Here is a 12,845-nt window from a genome sequence, read left to right as displayed (position 1 = left end):
CTGGCTTATCCAATTTAGGACTGCCATCTCAATAACCATGTTTATAGCATGGGGCCAAGCATCTTCTGCACTGCTGGCTGCCTCTGCAGTCTGTAGGGGGCCACGCAACACTTGGGTGAAGCCAACCTTCTGCTCTTAAAGGCAATCTATGCCTCTTAAAGAGAAGTTGCACTGAACAATCACTGCAATTTAAAACATGGAAAATGGAACACCAGGACAGAGGGGGAGTTTCAGAATAATGGATGCACAATGGTGGAGTTAGGCAGGTGAAGAGATGCCATGGTTCCACAGAGATCTAGGAGGCCCTCAAGGACCACCCTCAGAAGAAAGGGGGAGCAGATGGCCAGAAAGGTCAACTACCAGAGTCTGTACATGAGGACCTGGCAGCAAGGAAACAAGAAGAAGTCTACAGGTGATCAAAGTCATTGAATGCATCTTCAAATGACATTTCCTACCTACCACACCATCAACCCCCTCAATGCACCATGTCCTCATCACTCACCCAGCAGCATTCACCGGGACTCAGGACTCATGCCTAATATTCAGATACTCCCTCTCACCCAATTAACAAAGTTGCCAGCCTCTCACTGCCTCCACATACCTCCAGCTTGACAGCTATGGCAGGCACACCAGCCACATACTGTGCAACACAGTCACTAACATTCCATTCTCTCTCTTTCATGATGAAGTGGCACAAAATAGAAGACAGCAGTGCACAACCAGTGGGGGATGCCTCAATCTCCCAAGCCTTATGGAGGAGATGACTCTCTAGATCATGGGGCTAGATGCGAAGGGGCATGCAGCATCTGACATCGCTGAGAACATTTAAGATGATGGTTTGTTCCTGCCTTGCACCCCTTCTCAACTCCCAGCTCACCATCATCCTGAGACACGGCATGATGAGCAAGCTGCTGATGGTGTGACCACGGACCTCTTTCCTTTCCAACCCAACCCCTTCCTCTCACCTTCCAATTCCCTGCTTTCACCCAAAAACTTCCATCTTCCCAGCCATAGCAGCTCAAGGAGGAAGAGAGGGAGCAGAGGCACAGTACTGATGCAGAAGTCCTGTAACCTGAGCTGACATTTGCAGTCACCAGCTCAATACCCTGAAGATTAACAGTGTTGGGATCAGCATGTGTTGAGTCATTCGGGCACAAATGGGCTGCAACCATGCCAAGGGTAAGGCTGGTTTGTTTGCCAGCTCACCAGAAGGCAAGGGCACAGACGAATTCTGCTGTAGAGGACTCAGATGATGATCTTGGATGGGGTGGCATACAGGAGAGCTCTGATAGGCATGCACGCCTTGACAAAAATAACACAAATAAAATGGTCATTCCTACCATGTTGCAACAATTTGAAAGTGAGAAATGCTTCTTTGAGTAAGTTTACCATATTCCACTGTCATGATCATTCCAGAGGATATATCACACAATCTCCACTTTAGCTGCAGTAGTTCTGGCTGGTTAACTTGCTTTTCCCCATCTGTAATATATTTTTTTACACAGTGGGAGAAACTTCCCTCTCCAGCTATGTTCCATGCCTGTATACTGTCAATATTAGTGCAGCACTAACAGATTCATGAGGGAGACTAGCAAAAGGACTCAAGATGTTGGTCCACAATTCATATCTACTTTGTTGCGCCTGAACAGAGAAAGCGCTACAACAGTGTGCATGCTGCAGTCTCTGGACTGGCACATACAGTAAACCTGCTCGAATCGCTCCAGGGAGCATTACATATACAAGGTGTTTTTAAATGCTGCCAACAATAATAGGAGGCCAGTTATGACATTCCCATTTTATTACCTTTGCTACTAGAGCCTCAACATGCATGCACTGTTGACAATTTCCCTTTAAATCCCTGGTTTGCAAAAACTTTGGGGGATATTTTGGACAAAGGTTGAAAACAGGTTCTAAATGGGTGCTGTGCTAATAAGACACATCTGTTGAAGGCTTGGTTTTAATATAATATTTAAGTCCTAATTGCTGATTACATAATTTGAACTTGCCTGCAGGTGCTTAAACAGAGATACCTGCAACTTTAGCATACAAGTGCTAATTAGACACAATTTGTGTGCAGCAGCTACATGAGGGCTCTCACACATCCATCTCCACTGAAGGTGTGCAGTGTGTTGACACACAGAGGTGGGTTCCAGGGACTGAGAGGGCACACACGTCCTCAGATGCAGTACTGGATGTCCCAGTGGAGAAAGTCCAGTGGAGGACTCCTGTACCCACAGGAAGCAGGAGTCCACCTTACCCTCCTGCCCCTATCTCCTTCAGCAGCTGGTATTACTCTGCCTGGTCTTATGTCCTTCTCACCTTCCTTCTGCAAATCGAGGGGATCTATAGCAAGATGTCCATGACCAATTATTCCCTTTCTTTTGGTGGCTCCTATAAGGTGTCCAGTAGGGCACGGCAGCACAGCATTTAATCCCTTTAGATGAAGTTCTAAGAGAATTTCCAGAATGAATGTTGATAGCACTGGTTAAGTTTTGAAAAAAGTGTCCCAGAAAATATCCTGATTGGTTTCATCAGTTTTGGTTCCGGCAGGGTCACTCGGCTCCAACCTCGTTACAGCCTTGTCTAAACATGGACAAAAGAGTTGAATCCCAAGGTGCAGGGAGAGTGACTGCCCTTGGCATCAAAGCAAAATTTGACTGAGTGTGACATAAAGAGTCTGAGCAAAATGGAAGTCAATGGGTATCAGGGTGGAAATTCTTCACTGATTGGAGTTATACCTAGCACAAAGGAAGATCGTTGTGGTTGTTGGAGGTCAATCATCTCAGTCCTGGGACATTGCTGCAGGGGGTCCTAAGGTTTGTGTTCTAGGAACAACCATCTTCAGCTGCTTCATAGAGGTGTCAGCTGTGGCTCAGTTCATAGCACCCTCGCCTTTGAATCAGAGGGTTGTGGGTTCATGTCCCACTCCCGGAAACCAAGAACTGTGATTGTACTCGAAAGAGTTGCAATCTGTGACTGTTGATAACTCGAAAGAGTTTCAGCTGCTTCATGAATGACCTTCCATCATAAGGTCAGAACTGGGGATGTTCGCACCATGTTAAACAACTCTCAAGAAACTCAAAACCATCCAGAACAAAGCAGCCCACTTGATCAGGACCCCATCCACCACCTTAAACATTCACTCCACTTCACCACGGTGCATAGTGGCAGGACTGTGTACCATTTACAAGATGCACTGCGGAAACTCACCAAGGCTCATCTGACAGCACCTTCCAAACCTTATCACAGAACAAGGGCTTCAGACTCATGTAACACAATCACCTGTAAGTCCCCCTCCAAGTCATGCACCATCCTGACTTGGAACTATATCACCATTACTTCCCTGTCACTGGGTCAATATCCTGCAATTCCCTTTTCCTAACACTGTGGGTGTAACTACACCACATGAACTGCAGTGGTTCAAGAAAGCAGCTCACCACCACCTTCTCGAGGGAAATCAGGGATGGACAATAAATGCTGGCCCAGCCAGGGACAATCACATCCCATGAACATATAAAAACAAGTCCACTTCAAAGCTCCAGCAGGAAATGACCAGTGAAAGGTGTTTTATATAGCACTTGGAAAATGCTGAAATCCTCTGCAAGTATTTATTTACTCCCAAACAGCTAGTCACTGTTAAGAGAGGACACTAGGACAAGCGCTCACCAGCAAAATACCCTACAGCCGCTTTAATAAGTCCTAGAAGGCAATTTAAGTATCAATCCTAATGAGCCTCTGGACAGCCGGTCCCAGTGCAAGCTTTAATTCCTTAAACAAGCTGGTGTATTGTGCTAAACACAGGCTAAACTGGCTTTTTAGCTCAAGACCTTGGAGGGTCTTCACCACCTGAATGCACTGTAGAAAATTGCCCCTTTAGAGTCTGAAAGAAGATTAACATATTGAAAGTATTAAAAAAATGAATTTCTGAACCATACTGTTGTCAATTCTATTTAAAAGCATAATCATGGCACAAATTTGCAATGTGTTTGTATTTCATGTGTCATCGCTGATTACATCACTCCGATTTGAAAAGCCACAGTGTAAACGGAACTGTTCTCAGCTTGTCTATTTATCACACTGTCTCTTACCTTCTTCGCTGGAATGTCACAGGCCTCTTTAGAACTGTTTTCTTCACCATCCCTTACATCGAGGTCACTGCACATCATTATTCCAGGCTAATATAAAACCAATCTACTCCACAACCCCTTGATATTTTTCAGGAAGGGTTTATAAACGAGATTATGTTGGATTTCAAACCAGCATAAAATAAGCATAAAAGTAGGTGTGTGTATGAAATCAGATTAAAGAATCAAACCACTGAGGAATTATTCCTGCCACTTGCAGCAATCTTTTGAATTTCCATCACATTTCAGTGTGCACAAAGTTAAACCTAACATACAAGACGATTCATGTAACCAATCCAAAGATCCGCACTCAAATTTCATACTTCTTCACCATAACTTTACTTTAATCTACCCAGTCTCAATAAGTAATTCTATTTTCAGGACCTTTTTACTAATTCTATTTATTTGAAGTGACCTAACTACTTGATAAATATTGGTGGACAATAACCCCGGAACCCAGAATGATGTACACCCCAGTTACCTGAGGAACAGGGAGTGCGGTATGATAGCACCAACACCAACACATTGAAACTTGTGGCACCTGCAGAGAGAATGCCTTCCTGTCTTGCTACAGTTTCATTCAGCCCTATCGCAGAACCAGGGCAGCAAATTTAAGCCTTGCCTGAGAACCAGGGGCAGCTGAGACTATTGAGAGAATAGAACGCAGATACCAGGCAGAGGGGACAATCTCAGTAAGTGACATTATAGTCAGCACAGAGTGTGGAGCAGCTTGAATAACTTACAGGGAAGTATTTAGTTTATTGGTTAATATTTTTGATGGTTAGTACAACTATTTAGTTTATAGAATTGTGTTTTCATGGTCTTAGTGTTGGCTCTAAAGCTAAATTAGTGTTAAAACTAAAAGAAAATTGAAATAGCTGTTAGCAAACATGGCAGGATGGTTAAATATTGGAGGGGAAAAAAATTGCAGGGCAATGAGGAAAAAGTAAGGGAGTAGAATTAATTGAATGGCCCTACCAAAGAGCTTCAGAGTTTCTGAGTTTGAGAGGTGGCAGATGTTATTACTGTACAGGAAAGCTGAGGGTTTTGTGGATAGCACATTTCAGGAGATGGTCATTGCACAGTTACTGAGAGCTCAGGAAGTGGGAGAATATGTGACCACTAGGCAGACAGTGTAGGAAGCCCTGGGATTGTGACACTCACAGTCTAGTATTCAGAGATAAATAGCAGCAAGGGTGATTACAACCCAGGGGGAGCACTGTAAGAAGCAAATCCCTGGTACCATGGGAGGCTCAGCTGCGGGGTGGGGTGGGGGGTGGTGGTGTAAGGGGTAGAGGGCACAAGCAAAGGAACATCCATGTCTACATCCACAGATGTGAATCTCAAATGGTGTGTTGCCTCCCTGGATGTCATTGAACAGGTGTAGGACGTTCGGCAAGAGGAAGAGGAATAGCCAGGAGAAGTTGCTATGTATTTTGGAACCACAAGAGTCGGAGCCCTACAAGCAGAATTTCATGAGCTAGGACAACGATGAAAGAACAGCACCTCAAAAGTGGTCATCTCTCGATTATGCCCAGTGCCATGTGCTAGTGAGTACAGTAACAGGAAGATCGTGCAGGCAAATACATGAGTGGAGAAGTGGTGCAAAAGGAAGGGCTTCAGATTCCTGGGGTATTGGGATCAATTCTGAAACAGAAGGAAACTTTACAGGCCAGACAGCTACACTTGAACAAGCCCAGGACCAAATGTCCTCATGGGGAAGTTAACTCATGGTGTGGGGGAGAGTTTAAGTTAATTTGGCAGGAGGAGGGGCAGCAAGATGCAGCAACAGAATGAGAGACAAAATGCATAGAAGTAGATACAAACAGCAACAGAACAAAGATTTCTTTTTCTTAATTCTTTCATGCGATGTGGGCATTGCTGGCAAGGCCTGCATTTGTTGCCCATCCCTAATTGCCTTTGAACTCGGTGGCTTACTTGGTCATTTCGGACAGCAGTTAACCACATTGCTGTGGGTCTGGAATCACATGTAGGCCAGACCAGGTAAGGGCAGCAGATTTCCTTCCCTAAAGGACATTAGTGAACCAGATTGACTTTTACAACAATCAACAATGGTTTCATGGTCACCATTGTCACGTGTGTTATAATGATATAAAGGCACCAATCACTCATGGGATGTGTAAATAGGTTGCGGGTTCACTTATTAATTCTAGGCGCATGTGAACAGATATACATGGACAGAAAGCTTGAGGATACTGTAATATGCCTGTAAGGGATAGCAGCATGCCATCACTTTAAGGTATATTACAACAGCCATGACTGGACTAACTCTATATCCCAGATTTATTAATTAGCTGCCGTGGTGAGATTTAAACCCATAACCCCAGAGCAGTCTGGGCCTCTGGATTACTAGCCCAGTGACATTACCACTTACAGCACCATCTGCCCCAAATGTAGTTAAGAAAGAGCAGTAATTAGATGAAAGAAGAAAGCCAAACCAATTAGTATGTGTCAGAATGCATGTGTATTAATGCAAAGTGTTACAAACAAGCTTGCTGGGTACAGGTGCAAATTGCATCATGGGGTTATCATATAATGGCTGTGATGGAAACCTGGTTTAAACATGGGTAGATATGGGACCTAAATATTCCTGAACAATGTATTCAGGATATTTAAAAAAACAGGTGGTGCGAAGGAAGGAAGTGGGTGTGACAGTATTGATCAGGAATATTACAGTTCTACAGGACAATAATATACTAGTAGGTTCAAAGACTGAACCTATTTAATTAGAGTTAAGGAACAGAAAATTAACTGTCAAATTGCTGCGTGTTTACTACAGACCCCCAATAGTGAAACAGAGATTGAGGTAGAAATCTGTGGGAAGTTTTAGATTAATGTAAAAAATAGAACAGTAAAATATTTTCCCAGTCTGTGTGTGGGTAACCGAGGGTGAAGAATTTCTAAAATGTGTACAGGAGAATTTGTTTAATCAACATGTTTCTAGCCTAATAAGAATGACTCAGTGGATCTAGTTCTGGGGAATGAATTGGCGAGTGGAGGGTGTTTCAGTGGGAAATATCTGGGTTAAATGGTTTAAAGTAGTTTGGAAAGGGACAATGAAAATCACAGGTGAAAATACCCAACTGGAAGAGAGAAGGGATCTAGCTCAGCTGGACTGGAAGCATAGATTGGAAAACAGTCAATGAGAATCGGTGGGCCTTTCAGCTGAGGATACTTTGAGCACAAACCAAGCGTACTCACATAAGGATGACAGAGGGAATAGAGGATAAAATAAAAGAGAAAAAAGCCTCATGACAAATGTCCATACCAGAATAGAGTTGAAAACCAGGCAGGATACAGGGAGTGCTGGGGGAAAATGGAAAAGGATATGCGATCAAAAAGAGGGTAAAAGAACTGATTAGGGGGTAACACAAAAGAGAACACAAAATGTTTTTTTAAGGATAATTAAAGGAATGGTGAGGCCAGCTAAGGAAGAAAAGAGGAAATGTTCTTACGGCCGCAGAAAGCATAATCAAGGTACTGAATGAGTACATTGCATTGGTGTTCACAAAATGAAATGTTGAATATTCTGTTGCTGCACACCATCCTTCTTGGGGAGAGGCATGGTAGAGACATTGGGTAGGATAGAAATAGATAGAAAGGGAAAATAGGAAGAAAAGAGGTTTTCAGATGGGTTGGTATTACTCAAAGTTAATAAGTCACCAAGTCAAGATGGGATGCATCTTAGGTTGCTTAGGGAAGCTAAGGTGGAGATAGCAGAAGCTCTGATCACAATTTTTCAATCTTCCTTGGGCATGGTAGTGGTGCCAGAGGACTGGAGAATTGCAAAAGATATACCCTGTTTAAAAAGGGGAGAGGGATAAACCTGGTAACTAAGGCAAATCAATCTAACATTAGTAATGGGAAAACTTGTAGAGACCATTATCAAAGAAAAAGTTAATTCTTCCTTTGAGAAGCATGGATTAATTGCTGCATCCATTTTTTGTTAAAAGTATATAGTATCTGACTAACCTGGATTTGAATTCTTTGATGAAGTCACTGGGAGGGTTGATAAAGGGAGTGCAGTAGATGTTGTATATATGGACTTTTAAAAGGCATTTTACAAAGTACCATGTAACAAACTTATTGAGAAAATATAAGCACATGGGATTAAAGGGACAATGTAACTTCGATATGTAATTGACTAAGGAATGGCAGGCAGAGACTGGTGATGACCATATGTTATTCAGACTAAAGAGAAGTATACAGTGGGATTCCCCCAAGAATCAGTGTTACAACCACTGCATTTCTTATTAAATATAAATTACTTGCACGTGTGTACATGAAATGCAATTTAGAAATTCGCAGATGACTCAAGACTTGGCAACATAGTAAATATCGAGCAGGATAGTAGAAGACTTCAGGAGGACAGACAATGAAATAGGAAGACACATAGCAGATGGAATTTAATGCAAATAATTGTGAAGTGATGTACTTTGGGAGAACCAACTTGGACAGCTGTATAACCTAAATGGTACTATTTTGTGGGATTGCAAGAACAGAGGGACCAGAGGAGCAAATTTACAAACCCTTGATGGTGGCAGGGCAAGGTGATAAGCCTAGAGTGTATGGGATACTTGGCTTTGTAAATAGAATCTTTGAAAACAAAAGCAAAGAAGCCTTCTCGAGGGCAATTAGGGATGGACAATAAATGCTGGCCACATCCATGAATGAATTTTTAAAAATCACAAATCACTGTTTGATATTTGCTAGAAAATTGTGTATAATTCTGGGCAACACACTTTCTAAAGGATGCCAAGGCCTTGAAGAAGAGAGGGGGCTTATCTGGATGATATGAGAGATGATGGACTTTAGTTATGTGAAAAGATTGTTAATTAAACATTTCCTGGCAATTCATGGCCATCAATAATCAAATATAAAATGGTTGTTTGGTAGTACAGAACTTGCGTATTCCTGAAAAAGATATTTGTCGAAGCTTTTCGTCTTGAACTCATCAGGATAATTGCAAGAATACCAATGTCAGGAGAAGCAACAAATTTATATTATATGAGAAGAGAGTACTGATTGTTTGGCAAGTGGATTCCGATTGGTAGAGGTGTTGCCATGGAGAATGCACCAGTTAATGGTGACTGACAGTTAACTGCCCAACATTGTTTGAAATTTAAATCAGCTTTACTCTGATTGGTCAAGGCATTGTCCTGAGGAATGAACCATTATTGGTTTAGCTGAAACAGGTGCAATGTGCGTACATGTTCTTTCTGTCTGCAATACATAGCTTCCAGTATAGGCAATGTGCCACACTGCAAGCCCAACTGACAATCTTAAATTGGTTGTCAGCATAATTTTTAGCACATTGAGGATTATTTAGTAAATGTTGCCCAATTGCTGAATCACATCTAATGTTGGACACTGTGTTTTGTGTTTTGCAAGCATGGGCTGGTTGGGCACGGTCCGTTGTGAACAGCAGAAGGGACATGCTGTTTGATAGAATCCGCCAGTCTTTGGGACTTACAGCCTACATGAATAGATCACACTGGCATTGAAATTCATATACTCATTTGTGTGAAGCTTCAGGCTGCTACTATGCAATAGCAACACAAGGGTATTCGCCACTAACAGGATGCTGCTGTCAAGCCAAAAAGACATTCTGCCTATCATACAAATGAGTAATGTGGTATATGAATTTCAGTGCCAGTGTGATGCTGGGTATGTAGGCCATACATCCCATAGACCAGCAGATCCTATCAAACAGCAAGTCCCTTCCGCTGTTCGTATCAGGCAAGGTACAGACCATAGCCAGCCAGCCCGTGCTTGAAAAACTCAAAATATAGTGTCCAACGTTAGATGTGATTCTGTGATTTAAACAACATTTGCTAAGTAATCCTCAGTGTGCTAAAAATTACACTGACAACCAATTTAAGATTGTCGGTCGGGCTCGTAGTGTGGCACATTTGTGTGTACTGGAAGCTAAATATATTAATACATAGGGCCCCGTTCTTTGCATACAGAAAGAACACGTACATACATTGTACCTGTTTCAGGTAAACAAAATAAGTGACAGCCATTCGTTGGTTCATTCCTCAGGGCAATGCCTTGACCAATCAGAGTCAAACTGCCTGGTTTAAATTTCAAACAATGCTTGGCAGTTAACTGTCAGTCACCATTAACTGGTGCATTGTCCATGGCAATACCTCTACCAATCAGATTCCACTTGCCAACCAATCAGCACTCTCTTCTCATACAATATAAAGTTGTTGCTTCCTCCACATTGGTATTCTTGCGATTGTCCTGATGAGTGCAAGACGAAAAACTTTGACAAAATGTCTTTTTTTCGGCAATACTCAAATGCAAAATGTTTCAGTTTTACACTTAAGTACAAGTCAGAATCTATGAGTTAAAGAATATAAACTTTTAAGAACACTTGACTTGACAGTTAAATTCAATTGCCTGCCTCACTTTTTAAATTTATGTCCACAGTTGTTAAATTGAAAAACAAAGTTATTCCTTAATTAGGTTACATCCTTCCCTGTAATAGGTATACCATGGCAAGTTGTTATGTTTTCTTTGAATGAGATCTCATCTGCTAATTGTTGACAGAAATTTTAAAATGTGCATACTTATGTTGGGAGTGGCAGAGGAAAACTTCAGGATCAAGCATAAACCTGAATAACTCTTAGCCTGTATAATTCTAAGAGTACTAATCTCGATTAACCCTAATAATGTATTATATTAATCCCTACATTTTCAAGAATACTTAAAGTTACCGTGTTATTGATAAGGTTATTCGAACCGTCATTTCAATCAAGCATTGTCTATCATATGTAGAATTTTATGCTGCAGGGTACACAGGAGTTTCGGCAGGAAGGGGGTTAATATGTGAAGGAGTGAGTTCGTTTGTTGTGAAAGGCGTGCTGGAATGCTGCTTACCAGTCCATCACAGTTACTGATGGCGACCGAAGCCCCTGGTACATCAGTGATATCCCCGGAGTAGACGCAGTCTCCATGCAGAGGCTCCTTGCGAGTGACATTCCCGTCCTGCCACTCCACGGTCGCCCCAGGTGCCACCAGCCTGGAGTTTAGCTTCAGCCGGAGGTGAAATTGCTGCCCGAACACAGTGACATTATAATACAACAGTCCATCAGCTGGAGCTTGCTGGAAAGTCCCACTGTGCCTTTTAGACCGTCTTTTGCCAGATGCTGACACAGCATGGGATAGAAATCTCCCCTGCACATCTGTGCTGCTTGGAGTCATCAGCTCATAGTTCCCTAATTTGTCCTGAAGTAAATCTGCAATAAATAGAGGCGCAAAAATGCGGTGAACTTGCAAAACGATTTGTGCATTTACACTATCAAAAGGAGTTCATTTGTGGAGTTTAATATTTACATATCGTAGTTTTGAAGTTCACAGCTGCACAGCCTAATTGGCGTAATATTCGGAATAGTTGACAATTCGATAACATGTGTAAAATTGTACCAATATTGTGCCTTGCGCAGAAACAAACTTAGTCCTGGACATAATCAAAGATAGACAAATCCCATTGCAATCTCCAGGAAAACCCCGCTGTTGTTCTCGCTATTCTAAAAAGTATTGGAGATCAGACATGAGAGCGAGTGAAGACGCCCATACATACCTGTATACTGTGCGAGGTAAAGGCCGTCTGCTCCAAGAAAGGATAAAAAGACAAAGTACAGCGTTCCACAGAAGTAATCCATTGCACGCTTGAAAGTGTCACAAACTTGTTTGGATTTCGCATTAAAGTTGGGCGCCTTCTGTAGACTGCGGCTCCGTGCGGTGCCAGAGCATCGGGCTGCCACGGGGAAGGTGCCGGCAGCGCTGCCTCAGTGTCTCATTCAGCCAGTCCTTAACTCGGTGTCACTGGATGGGAGGCAGCGAACCAGGGGCCGGGAGGTTGGGAAAAATATTGAAAACACGGGACGTATCTCATGAAGTCATTGTGATTGACAGATTGCGGCCACTGCACCGAAAAGAATACGAGGAGGCAGTTTCGCCTCCACCACGTGTACATCTAGATCCTGCGAAGTAGAAGATTTGAATGATCTTGCGTTAGAAGTTAAGAATTCCGTTTCCTTGTACTCCGACTGCTGAGCAAGGGCTCCCTCTAGGTTTTAATGGAAACGTCACCCACAAGCCACGAAATAACTACCAAAAAACTAGATTAAAGCTGGGTTCTGGATCAGATCGTCAAATCTATATCTGAAACATCTCCAAATCTTTGAATGCCTGCACTACTGTTGTTCATCTTTAAAGCATTGAAATGAAGGGTTAGGAATTTGGAAAATAAATTACAATCTTTAAATCTAATCACGCCTGAAATCAGTTTCTTTGGGATAGCGTCAATTTCCAAACCCGGTGATTTCAAAAAGTCGAAGCTAGAGACAAGCTGAGTCCACAATAACTGCGATAGCTCTCTTCATTTGAGTTTGGTCATAGATGGGAACACAGGAAGTCTTGACGAAATTGCAGTAATGTACCAACACTTGCTCCTACTTTATATAGCTTCACATGGTGATTGTTTACTATATTTGAACTTATCAATCCAAAGGACAGAGTTCTAACCTACAACGCTGGCTGTGAGATTTCCAAGGCAAAAGTGATTTGTGGAGCCGATATGTTTTGTTGACTCTTTTGGATTGACAATGCAGATTACTCTGATGAAGGACGAGACTCTTCACAAGCAGCCTTTGTAGTGCTACAGAGGAAATACTGTCTAGCCATCAT

General features: G+C 42.4%; 1 protein-coding gene across 1 annotated transcript in view; it reads right to left on the bottom strand.

Moving 5' to 3' along the window:
- Positions 1 to 12,195, bottom strand: part of LOC144685865 (A disintegrin and metalloproteinase with thrombospondin motifs 2-like) — a 264,496-nt gene extending 252,301 nt beyond the window's left edge. Inside the window, exons 1-2 of the mRNA XM_078550836.1 lie at positions 11,737 to 12,195; positions 11,034 to 11,392 (exon numbers count right to left, since the gene is read on the bottom strand). Of these exons, the coding sequence (XP_078406962.1) occupies positions 11,034 to 11,392; positions 11,737 to 11,818 (441 nt within the window). The 5' untranslated portion in view covers positions 11,819 to 12,195. The remainder of the gene's footprint in view (positions 1 to 11,033; positions 11,393 to 11,736) is intronic.
- Between the last annotated feature and the right edge of the window lie 650 nt (positions 12,196 to 12,845).

Source organism: Cetorhinus maximus, chromosome 10 (genome assembly GCF_964194155.1).
Source record: "Cetorhinus maximus chromosome 10, sCetMax3.hap1.1, whole genome shotgun sequence".
Classification (NCBI taxonomy): domain Eukaryota; kingdom Metazoa; phylum Chordata; class Chondrichthyes; order Lamniformes; family Cetorhinidae; genus Cetorhinus; species Cetorhinus maximus.
Note: the sequence above shows the minus strand (reverse complement) of the source record. Positions and strands in the feature narration are given on the sequence as shown.